Raw genomic sequence first — 12,188 nt, 5'->3', positions numbered from 1 at the left:
TATCCCATGTAGATAAACGCATTTAATTCCTTTAAGAAGACTTTATTACACTCAGGCACCTGAACAGGCAGCCCCGGGGCCTCACAGCGTACCTTGTCACTGATTGGCTGAGACGGAAAGGCACTTTCTCAACGCTTCACTCAACCTCATGTAACTGTTACCAAAACATGTGATGACTGTGCGGTTTCACTGCGACGATTTAATATCACATGTAACACAAACAGTTAGTTTGACAACAGAACAAGATGATAAAACAATAGATATTCATGTTATAGTTTGTGGGAAGAAATACAATTAAAAATGACGTGTAAGATTAATGTAAAGAATAAAAACAGTAAAAGGTGAGAAGACAGTAACATCACATTACAACATTTTTACTTTAAAAGTATGTTTTTTTTTCTGTGTAACCTCCAAATAACAAATTTTTTTATTGTTGAGTAATCTGCTGATTACTGTCAATTAATTAAATTATCTATTAAATCTCAAAAATCAGTGGAAAACATTCAGCACAAGTCCATTAACCAATAGATCTTTAAATAGATCTATACAAGACAAAGAAAAGAAGCAAATCTTCACAGTGAGGGGTCTGAAACCAGCTAACGTTTCACATTTCTGCTTGAAAAATATCTTAAATGATAAATTAGTTATTAAAATACATTCTACTGATTACATTACATTTTCAGCTGCTTCATAATCTTCACAGTAATGACAAAACGTACAATGTGGGTCTCTGTGGGAAACAGATCAATCAGAGGAAATGAAAAATAACATAAAACATAATTTAAAGAGACAGAAATGATAAATATATTCTACAGTAACTTTTTCACTTGTTTTTCATGGAGCAAAGTGACGCCTTACATGTTTATTTTATGCTCCTATGTCTGCAGTTATATCAATAATAATGATAATTATGATGGCACACCAAATGTTTTATATATATATATATATATTTATAAAAATACAACTTTTGCAAAGTCCAAGTCATGAAATCTGCTCGCTGGACGTCCCTCAGCTTCCTCTGTAGGTGCTGTAGGAGAACCGACTCATCAGCAGAGGGATGTGGAACCTCTGATCTGGATCACTGATGGTAAACACGACCTAGAAGAACACACACACACACACACACACACACACACACACACACAGAAACATGGTGAAGTTGTTTACAAATAAAATGATTAAAACTTTGGCTCGTGTGATAATTGATTTCTTGTCTTGCTGATCAACCAACAAGATCCTGAGTCAGTGATAATTCTGATATTATGCTGCATTGAGTGGTGGAAAGTAACTAAATATGTATTTACTCAAATACTCTACAATACTGTTATTTAAGTATTTGTATTTTATCCAACTTTATACGTTTACTCCAGAGAAATATTGTGATTTTTACTCCACTACATTAGTTTCACAGTTTAAGTTATGTTGCCATTTATAGAATATTAACATAATGTTTAATCACCTGCTACATTACAATATTATTATTGGTTAATACTCGGCAGTATTTGAAGATGTATCAGCAACATCTTCACCAGTAGCGACATTAAAGTGATGCAGAGGTTAAAGCATCAATGATCACAATCTGTAATATAATATATGTTATTCTGAAATCAGTGTGAGGAGTTTGAACTTTTGGAATTTAAGTATATTTACTTTCATCCTTTTACTGAAAGAAATTAACATATATTTAAAAAAATCTGAATACTTTTTCAGCACTTACTGTTTAACTGATGAACACACGGACAGTTCCTTAAAATCCTCCAACTAAAACCAGCTGAGGTGTTCAGGTGTTCATCCAGGTGTGTTCTGGCGACACCTTGTGGTGATGACTGGTGCCTTCAGCCTGCAGGACGTCCTGACAGGCTGCTGACATTAAACTGTGTCTGTCTGTTTTCTTACGTTATTGGTGTTTTTTAAAGGGAAGCTTTACATATATTTCATCCTTTCAGCGTGTAAAACTCTGAGCAAAAGAAACTTTATACTGCTGGAGCTTTATTTAAACCTTTAAACATAAACCAGAAATTGAAAACAACCTATGACCTTATGTTCAAATATACAACAGCTGAGTTATCCTGATGCAGATCAATACTGCAGCTCACCTCTACATACGGGTAAAAGCAGGTCTGACCCAGAGTCTCCCAGTATGAGCCCGTCTCAAAGCGCAGCTTGTACATGCCGGGCGTGAAAGCTTGTCGGCTGATGAGTCCTGGGCAGCGGCCATCTTCATTTGTAGTCCTGAAAATCATAAAACTGCTCAATTTTAAAGTTTCATTAAAGATCAGACGGCCTCTGACTTCTGTCCATCGCCTGCAGACCTCCAAGTTTTTCATCAACACAAGAAAGACAGAAAAGAAAGAAAGAAAGACAGAAAGAAAGACAAGAAAGAAAGACAAGAAAGAAAGACAAGAAAGAAAGAAAAATAGAAAAGAAAGAAAGAAAGAATGAAAGAAATGTGAGACAGAAAGACAGAAAAAAGACTGAAAGAAAGAAAAAAGAAAGAAAGAAAGAAAGATAAGTAAGACAGAAAGAAAGAAAGAAAGACAGAAAGAAAGAAAGAAAGAAAGAAAGAAAGAAAGACAGAAAGAAAAAAGACAGAAAGAAAGAAAGAAAGACAGAAAGAAAAAAGACTGAAAAAAAGAGAAGTTAGACAGAAAGAAAAAAGACAGAAAGAGAGAAAGAAAGAAAACACTTCTGATGTTCTGATGTATTTTACCCGACGCTCATCATGTTCCAGATCATCTGCTTGGAGTCCAGTTGATGAAGGCTCAGCGCCATCCGGGCTGCTGGGACGCCGTCTCCAGTGTTCAGCACGTGAGTGGTCAGAGGGCTGGACTCTGCTGCCGCCATGATCTGCTGGACAGGTGTGGACAGGTGAACTTTACCTGTAGGACCCTCAGTCACATCTTCAGTCTCAGTGGGCTTCATCTTATCATGGAACAATAAACAATGATGGAGTGGTTCGGCTTTTTGAATAAGACGTAGTCAAAGGTCTTGTTTTCAGATTTATTGCCGTCCACCGATGACACTGCAGACTGTAACCAACTACATGCCCCTCGTTTCACCCTCCCCTATAGTGGCCACTAGAACAAACCACCATTACAGAGCCAGTGGTTGGTTTGTCTGTTCTGGGCTACTGTAGAAAACATGGCAAGTCCCTGCAGATTCCACACCTACACCTTCACACTACAAACATTCAGTCTGAGGAAACACAACTACAAACAAGATGCCAGAGACACAGACTAGAAAACAGCGTCAACATTTACCCTCATCAGAGAACACGATCCACGTTACTCTTTAAATCAGGATCAAATGATCTTAGATTATTTTAGTCGTGTCACAGAAAGCTCCTCTTTGCTTTTCTGTTTCAAGAGTTTAAATAAATCAACAGCAGATTAAAGCTTTGTGCCTCTCAGTTGGACTTTCTGACCTCTGACCCTCGACTCTCTCCGTCAGCACAGTTACTTTACACTGAAAGAGTTAACACATGTCAGTAAACCTCTGAGCTGTTCTGAAGCTGAAGAGCGATCAGCAACATGTTCATTTAGAATTAAAGAGCACAGAATGTGGGAGAAGAAACATAATGAGTCCCTCTGAGCCTGAGACAGAACAGAACAGAACAGGATCTACAGCAGGATCCAGTCCTGACCTGTAAATATCTGTGAGTGTGGAGGAGCTCTGAGTCTCGTGTCTTACCTCGCTGTGAATGTGCTTCTCTGCTTCTTCTCTGAGTTCATTCAGCTCCTAAAACTCGTCCAACCAGTTGTTCTGTCACTGCACCCGCCCACTGCTCACAGCCAATTCACCCAGCATGCACTGCGAACAGACCTGGTGTCGAAGGTTGTTCAGGCTCAAAGGAATCATTAAATCCAGCAGAGAGTCAACAACATGTGGCTCAGTGTTTGGACAAGATAAGCTTTAACTGATCCAATTAAAACACCGACAATATAAACCCTGAGTGGAAAGTCATTCCTTAATTATATAGTGTCATTATTTCATTTTTACTGCTGCATATTTGTTTCAGTAATTTTTGTGTTTTCAAAAACATGTAAGTTTCATTTGTTTCTTTGTTTTCTCATATATTTAAGATGTTTGTTGATCAGGATGGATTCGGCCTGACAGTGGGACATAAACTTTAATCTAAATCAGATTTTGGGTGAAGAAAATAAATACAATAAATAAATAAGTGCATTGTGTCAGTCGAGTCATTTATTCACCATATATCTTGCTTATCTTACATTGCTAAACATAACGCAAAGGTTCCTGTTGTGATTTGGGTCTTATGAAGAATATTTAAAAGAAAATGAAAAGTAATTAATTAAAGATGAGTTATCTACACCTTGTCACCAATTCACCTGTTAAAACTACCTTTTTGCCACTCAGGTCTTTGGGAATTTCATCACTAGTTTCCCAGTTTAAATTAAAGATTGCAGAACAATAATCTTTACTGTGATTATTCCTGTAACTGTAACTGTAAACTACTATATACATGAATGAAGGATCATATTATTATTAGACAAACAAAGCTCGAGCAACACATCTATTTTATGAAAAATACCTTTAATACACTCACAATGAAATAGATTACATTCAGCACTGAGGACAAACACAAAAGCACCAACAGCAGAAACTACAGTGAGTCATCATATCTCTAAAACTCACAGGATTTCTTAATAAAACATTTTAGTATCTTTTTTTCTTTAAGTTTGAAATAATGTTTAAATATAAAGAGTCACTACTGTTTACATAAATATTTTCAAGTGTCATTTTTTTTTTTTTTTAAACAAAGTATTTTACATGAGAGCCTGAAACACACAGTATTTACAGTCGGTCACAGTCGTCTTCTTCATCTGGCTGATTCAACATGGCGGAGGAAACGTTTTCATGTGTCGGTGGTTTCGCTCTCAGTTTAAAACCAGCCGCCCAAAACCGGGTGAAACAAACATGATGCTGTGAAATTCAAGAGAATATGACGGAGACGGCACAACTCAACATCTCAAACCGGAAGTAGTATAACATTGGACTATTGTGGTTACAGTGTTTTCAATTTGGCTACTTTCTTGTTAGATTTAGCTGCTAGCTACTTTAAATTAGAAAAAGTTGGCAACACCGTGGAAAAATCTTGGTGTAGTTAAACATTCGTAAGGGGCGCGAACATTCAAACCAGATTTCATGGCAGTTCTGGCCAGTGGTCGCCAAGACAACACGCAACATCCGAGTGTTATTGGACGGACCGACAGAAATAAATGCAAACAGCATCTTTTCAGTGTCAGTTCTGACAAAAACAGAAAGTGAGAAACAAAAAGTGTATCCAACATTCTTGTTAAAACACTTTTGTTACACAAACACTTTGCATTAAATGGACCTCCATATAAATGCTACAGAGAAAACACCATGTTTTCATCACATACAGGAATCAAAGGTCGCCTGGAAAATGGTCCATTTGCTACTTTACATGTATCTCACACCAGTCTTTATCTAGAGGGACCTCTTTAAACCGGACCACTCTCCCGGAGCAGACTTTACTGATTGAATTAAGTGTAAAGATCAAAGAAATGTTACGGGATGAGTTAAAACTTGTGGTTCAAGTCTAAGAACTCGCAATGTGTCATTCTGCGACGTTCTGAAAACCCTCCAGTTTACATCAATGTGACTAGAATAGGAGTTTAATCATCTCTATAGGCCATGTTCTCATGGCAGCCATATTCTTCAGACATCATGTTCAGGGTGGGGAAGCTCAAATGTTGGGTACGGCTGCTATCAATGTAGCAAATCTGATAAAATGTTTTCATGTCACTGCTTCCTGATAGATCAGCAACTGAAAAGACAATGGATGGTGAATGTTCAGAGCAGGGTTTCTGCAGGTTTGAACAAGTCAAATTTAAGACTTTTTAAGGCCATTTTGAATTTTTTTTTTTTCAAAAGTGGTGTCTGCGTCTGCTACTGATGACAATCTGTCATTTCATCTTGGTTACAATCATTTAAATTGCATTGGCACTGCATTTAAATGATAAGATGACAAGATGGGTCATAACATTTGCCATCCAGCAGCTGTCAGACACTGACCACCTGATTTTCTGTTTGTTATTTCCTGTTAGCAGTGTTGCATTTCCTCCGCTTTCAACGTCGGAGATGGTAAGATTCTTCAGATTCATTATTATACAGCTTTTAACCACCTGAATTCTGGTTGTTCAAACCAACACTTGTTAAATTTACACTTTCCCATAGTTGTAGCAGATTCCACAGTTGGTGAAGTGTACAGAGATAAATTCCACAGGGCTGTTCGCAAAATGCCACATACCTTTTTGATACTTCAGAAAGAAGAACAACACACAGTGCTGACTGTGAATCTCACCAACACATTTTACCCAAAACAAAAACAAACACAAAAAAGGTGACAATTGAAGAGGTAAATGAACATACATATTAAAGACTTTTAAAAGAAAGAAATTAAAGAAAATTGGCCTGGTTTTCCATCAAATTATAGTATCCATCATCTTTTCAGATTCTGGTCAGTGAGGAAGAGGTTAATTGACAAAATTTTTTTGTCAGACTTGCAACCTGGAAGTGTAAAATTATCTCAGCATTCAAGCTTCCCAGTCTGACATCAAGGAAAAATTGCCACCGCGTGCCAAACTCATTTGTAACCAAACCAAACAATTTCTCTGTTAAACTGATTTGCTGGCTAAACATAACCAGATATTTATGCTGGTTAACAATTTCATATAGCTGTTTTAGCTACTGATCTGTTGGCTAAAGTTAACAAAACTTTTTTATCCACTAGCTAGCCTTAACCAACTGTCTATGCTGGTGAACTATTCTGTGAGCTTACATGTGGCAAACTGTCAAAACTTTTAGCGAACAAAAACTTAACATTTTTATCCCCTTAACTAGACCGTTAGCTAACCTGAAGCAAATTGTTTTAGCTATTGATCTGTTAGCTAAACGTTTGTATCTGTTAGCTAGCCTTATTCAACGGTTTACTGCTGGTAAACTGTTCTGTTAGCAAACAGTTTTAACTTAACTTAACTGTTAGTAGACCTGAACTAAACTTTTTCTCTGCTCAACTGATCCGTTAGCTGATCTTAACCAACTGTTTATGCTGGTAGATAAAATGTTTAACAACTGAACTGTGAGCGAACCTGAACTCGTCTGTTTTACATAACCAAACTGATCAGTCAGCTATCTGCTGCTAAACTGTTAGCTCACACATAGCATACTGACTGACCAACTGAAGCTAAATTAACTTTTACCTGCTACACAGATCAAGTAATACAAATGTTCTCTCCTTCATTAATATGTTGTTTTATTCAGCATTAATGCCCAGTTTGGGGAAAAAAAGTCCATTTATGACTTTATGACTGATTTCCTGAGTGCGTTAAACTGTAACTCACCCAGACAGTCATAAAACTGAAGTAGTAACACAGAACCATAATATGATCCTACAGACATCTGGTTACACATAATCAACAACACCTGATGAAAACATATTGTGTGATAAGGCGCCGCCAGCTGCTGCCACACTGACTTTATTAACATTAATCAGAGATGAAGCCAACGTGGGAAGCAAGGTCAGGCTAATAAATGTCAGAATATTCATGTCTTTTACTGGAGAAAATGTTTTTTTAATCTATGTAATATTATTCAATATAATAAGAACTAAAAAGTTCATGAAGTTTAATTAATTTTGATGCTAAAGTGAGACCAAACTAAACTGAAGCTCACTGTGATTGATTAGCTGTCTGCAGAAAGTCTCAAATACCTGCCAGTTCATTTATATTGCAATTTAAAATAACTGTATGTGAAATCAGTGGCTGCCTGACATGAACGCACAGGACTGGGAATTCACCAAATTACTAGTTTACTTGTGGTTTTTGTATACTGGAAACCAAAACTGGAGATAAAAATCCAAACTGACAGTGATGTGAAGATAAGAGACAGATTCAGGAGTGGAGGAGAGTCGGTCCAATGGATGTTCATGTTGTCAACGTCTCCTTGAAGCTTGTCTTCCATCCGAGCTGTTACTGATCTGAGCTTTTGTTTCTGGGAGAATCTGAAAAGAAAACAGGAGAAGAGTCTGAAACAAGATTTCTATGGATGACTTTGTTACAAACAGCAACTAAGAACCATCATATATACATTTAAAATAATAAGGGGCCTCTGGGTTTGTGGTTAAACATGTAATAATCAATCCCACCAACCAAACAAGTTTAACCAAAAAGTTCTGATGTTTTCATGAATCCATTAGGTCGTAATGAAAAAGGAAAGTATTAGTGGGGAAGTCTGGGCGTCTAATTAACTTCAGATTGTGTAAAGTACTTTACATTACTGTGACTGTTTTCCAAAGCATACCATCAGCTTTTATCTCCAAGCAGCTATTCGATTCGGTTAATTTCACTGAAACACACTGCAGTTAGTTCTAGTTCCTCACAGCAAACAGTTTGACGTGACAGAAAAGAACTTCTGCATTTATGGACATGGACCTATGAGACCTGAGTCAGCTTCAAATGACAAACCTTTTTATTTCCTCTTGTCCAAAAACTAAAAATTCTCATGTCCTCTTCAGATTCACCACCAAGAAGAGTGAAATTAAATCAACTGCTTTATCAGATCACAACGCAGTGATGCATGTGGTGGAGAGGAGGACACTGAAAAAACTGTTATCCATCATGGATAATCCTCTCCACCCTCTCCAACTCACACTGGTCAGACAGCGGAGCACCTTCTCCGGAAGGCTGCTTCAGCTTCGCTGTCGTAGCAACAGAAACAGGAAATCTTTCCTGCCACAATCCATCACTTTATACAACAACTCTCTCACCTCTGCCTGACAGAGAACTCTGGTCTCTCTACTGTCTGTATATATTATTATTGTTTATAATATATTTTGCATATTTTGTTTTGTTGTATTATTATTGTTTATTGTTTATAGCACACTGTGCACTGTATATATACACTATGTATATATTGCCTTCTATTTATGTTATGTACAAAGTGTTTTATTTGTGGACCCACTACTGCTGTAACAAAATAATTTCCCTGTCTGGGATCATTAAAGTAATTCTATCTATCTATCTATCTATCTAAAACAGCTGCTCAGGAAGATTTTAAGTCTTCAGAGTTGCCTTGAAAATTGGAAATGAATCTATAAATGGAGCTGTTCTGAACATTCATGTAAAGAATGTTCAATTTCAAATTAAAGGGGCACCATGTAGTTTTAGAGAAGACTTTTGAACTCCTTTAGAATTTATTTGTATTATCAACAGGGTAATAAATGTTTTTTTTCGATGAGTGAATAAACCAGCTGTTCTTAGAGGAAGATACCAGAACAATGTTTGAAGATAGAAAGATAGAAAGTATCAGAGAGAGAGAGTCCTTGAAAAACTGCTCTTATTCTTAAAGTAAAATTAATTGTAAAATGTTTTTGGATCGAGGCTGGACAACAGATAAAAAGAACATGAAGATATTGGTGCCAAATAAATATGACAAAATGATCAAGTTAACATCTTTTGAGGTTAATATTTTATCTTGAAAATGTTTAACTTTAGTATAAGTAATAATGTAATTGAGAAAACTACAGTTCAGGCAGTGCTGGCGCTGATTCTGATTGGACTATAGCCCCTTCAACAACAACAACGAGTGTATCAGATTACATTTCCACCAATGAATCAGTACTTTGGAATGAAACACTCCTCTGAGTCACATGTGAACCGACAACATTCAGCAGAGGTCTGACAAAGCTCCGCCCACACCTGACTCACCTGAGACAAACCAGGAAACAGTTTGTCAGTGTGTGTGTGTGTGTGTGTGTGTGTGTGTGTGTGTGTGTGTTTGTGTGTGTGTGTCTTAGTACAGAACCACAGACAGACGATCAGATCCACCTTCAGACTGAACTAACAACGTCCTCTGAGTGAGTTCATCTACAGGAGAGAGGAGGAGGAAACTACAACACTGCAGACGCTCCACACACTGAAGGTGAGTCCCACCAGAACCAGAACTGAAAGTTAACTTCAGTGAAGTGAAGGAGGAAGTGGAGCTGTGACTGACTGTACTGTCTGCTGTGTTCACAGCGTCACTCAGAGACAAAATGGCTTCCAGGTTAGAGGAGGATCTCTGCTGTCCGGTGTGTCATGATGTCTTCAGAGAGCCTGTCGTTCTGTCATGTAGCCACAGCTTCTGTAAAGACTGTCTGCAGAGCTGGTGGACAGAGAGACAAACACGGGAGTGTCCAGTTTGTAAGAGAAGATCTTCAAAGCAAGAACCACCTTTAAGTCTGGCGTTAAAGAACCTGTGTGAGACCTTCTTACAGGAGAGAGATCAGAGAGCTTCAGAGGATCTCTGCAGTCGGCACTCTGAGAAACTCAAACTCTTCTGTCTGGACCATCAGCAGCCGGTGTGTCTCGTCTGCAGAGACTCAGAACAACACACCAACCACAGATTCAGACCCATCGATGAAGCTGCACGACAACACAAGAAGAAACTTCAGGAAACTCTGGAGCCTTTAAAGAAGAAGTTAAAGGTTTTTGAAGAAGTTAAAGTGAAGTTTGATCAGACAGCAGAACACATGAAGGTCCAGGCCCGACACACAGAGAGGCAGATTAAGGATCAGTTTAAGAAGCTGCACCAGTTTCTAGAAGAGGAAGAGGAGGCCAGGATGGCTGCACTGAGGGAGGAAGAGGAGCAGAAGAGTCAGATGATGAAGGAGAAGATGGAGGCTCTGAGCAGAGAGATAGCAGCTCTTTCACACACAGTCAGAGCCACAGAGGAGGAGCTGAGAGCTGAAGACGTCTCATTCCTGCACAACTACAAGGCTGCAGTGGAAAGAGTCCAGCAGCGCCCCCTGCTGGAGGATCCACAGCTGCCCTCAGGAGCTCTGATAGACCAGGCCAAACACCTGGGCAACCTGAGCTTCAACATCTGGAACAAGATGAAGGACATGGTCTCCTACACTCCTGTGGTTCTGGACCCAAACACTGCTCATCCAGAACTCATCCTGTCTGAAGATCTGAGCAGTGTGGGAGAAGGAGAGAGACAGAAGCTTCCTGATAATCCAGAGAGGTTTGATATCTTCAGGTCTGTCCTGGGCTCTGAGGGCTTTAACTCAGGGACTCACAGCTGGGACGTCGAGGTTGGAGAGTGTTTAGACTGGGAACTGGGTGTGTGTGCACAGGCTTTCCAGAGGAAGAGAGATATACTGTCTGGAGTATGGAGAATAATGTTATACAATGGTGTATACTCATTGGAGTTACCACCAGATCCACCCATTTTTCCCGTAGTGTGGAAAAAGCTCCAGAGGATCAGAGTGAATCTGGACTGGAACAGAGGAAAGCTGTCGTTCTCTGATCCTGATACTAACACACGCCTACACACCTTCACACACACTTTCACTGAGAGGATGTTTCCATACTTTCACGCTTTGGTTAAACTCCCACTGAAGATATCACCTCTGAAGGTGTTTGTGACAATGGAACAGAGCAGGTAAAGAAGTATATCATCTCTGGAAAGACAGCCCTTAAATAAAACTTTCTCTCTCTGCAGTAGAAAGACAAACATTTTTTAACTTGATGCTACATGAGCAGAGAAAACAGGATAAAAGTGAAAAACTATAATATCCAGGATGTTGTTTCTTTAAAGATGTTATTGAAAACATTCAGGCTCTAAATGTGGCGTTCCATCTCCTCCTTCCATCACATTCACGTCACAACACCACTGTTGTTCCAATCATCTGCCCCCTCAGGTGGTTGCCAGTTTGAGCACTAGCTAACTTTAATAAAACTAGCTAGGTAACATCAACCTTTTTTCCCATAAACTGGCAACTACCAAGACTGTTGATCAGTGACGACACACAGACACCATGTGAGACAAACTGTGTGATATTATTGGCTGACAAACCTTGTTACAAGCTGAACTGTCAGAATTCTGACACAGAGATAAACAATTAATTTGGACCTGACACACATTTCAAAATCATTTATTCACAATCATGATATTGTTTTCATGAAAAAGAGAGACTTTTATTCTGCAGCGTTCTACGAGCTCTGTAGATGTTTTATTTTAAAATGATTTGTCAACATAAAATGTTGTCGACATGTTGTTGAAATTAATAATCACAGATTTCAACCCGTTAATCTTCACCTGCTCCTCCTGCTGTCTCGTTATTGACAAAACACAGATGTTGATTTTCCTGTTGTTATTTT

At 38.5% G+C, this 12,188-nt stretch overlaps 2 protein-coding genes across 5 annotated transcripts; one reads left to right on the top strand and one right to left on the bottom strand.

Moving 5' to 3' along the window:
• Window positions 1-4: 4 nt before the first annotated feature.
• On the bottom strand, window positions 5-3,771 carry LOC115586303 (5-hydroxyisourate hydrolase-like). 4 transcript variants are annotated; one of them, XM_030425223.1, is made up of 4 exons: window positions 3,691-3,771; window positions 2,711-2,847; window positions 2,097-2,232; window positions 5-1,098 (listed from the first exon to the last, which is right to left on the bottom strand). In XM_030425223.1, the coding sequence occupies exons 2-4, from the start codon at window positions 2,842-2,844 to the stop codon at window positions 1,009-1,011; spliced, it is 360 nt and encodes a 119-aa protein (XP_030281083.1). In that variant the 5' UTR covers window positions 2,845-2,847; window positions 3,691-3,771; the 3' UTR covers window positions 5-1,008. The 4 variants fall into 4 exon arrangements, with proteins under 4 accessions (XP_030281083.1, XP_030281084.1, XP_030281081.1 ...); XM_030425224.1 differs by having other exon boundaries at window positions 2,711-2,850; window positions 3,691-3,718; XM_030425221.1 differs by lacking the exon at window positions 3,691-3,771 and adding an exon at window positions 3,261-3,284 and having other exon boundaries at window positions 2,711-2,850.
• Window positions 3,772-9,835: 6,064 nt separating this feature from the next.
• On the top strand, window positions 9,836-11,513 carry LOC115586080 (tripartite motif-containing protein 35-like). Its single transcript, XM_030424843.1, has 2 exons — window positions 9,836-9,966; window positions 10,062-11,513. The coding sequence occupies exon 2, from the start codon at window positions 10,079-10,081 to the stop codon at window positions 11,471-11,473; it is 1,395 nt and encodes a 464-aa protein (XP_030280703.1). The 5' UTR covers window positions 9,836-9,966; window positions 10,062-10,078; the 3' UTR covers window positions 11,474-11,513.
• The last annotated feature ends 675 nt before the right edge of the window (window positions 11,514-12,188 follow it).

Source organism: Sparus aurata, chromosome 8, assembly GCF_900880675.1.
Source record: "Sparus aurata chromosome 8, fSpaAur1.1, whole genome shotgun sequence".
NCBI classification, from domain to species: Eukaryota; Metazoa; Chordata; class Actinopteri; order Spariformes; family Sparidae; genus Sparus; species Sparus aurata.
This window is presented reverse-complemented; position numbering and strand designations above follow the sequence as displayed.

Coding starts and splice junctions, on each gene's coding strand:
- LOC115586303 (XM_030425220.1), bottom strand. CDS start 2,922: ATGAAGCCCACTGAGACTGAAGATGTGACTGAGGGTCCTACAGGTAAA. Junction 2,233..2,710: donor TGGAACATGATGAGCGTCGG/GTAAAATACATC, acceptor TATGATTTTCAG/GACTACAAATGAAGATGGCC. Junction 1,099..2,096: donor GCTTTTACCCGTATGTAGAG/GTGAGCTGCAGT, acceptor GTGTTCTTCTAG/GTCGTGTTTACCATCAGTGA.
- LOC115586080 (XM_030424843.1), top strand. CDS start 10,079: ATGGCTTCCAGGTTAGAGGAGGATCTCTGCTGTCCGGTGTGTCATGAT.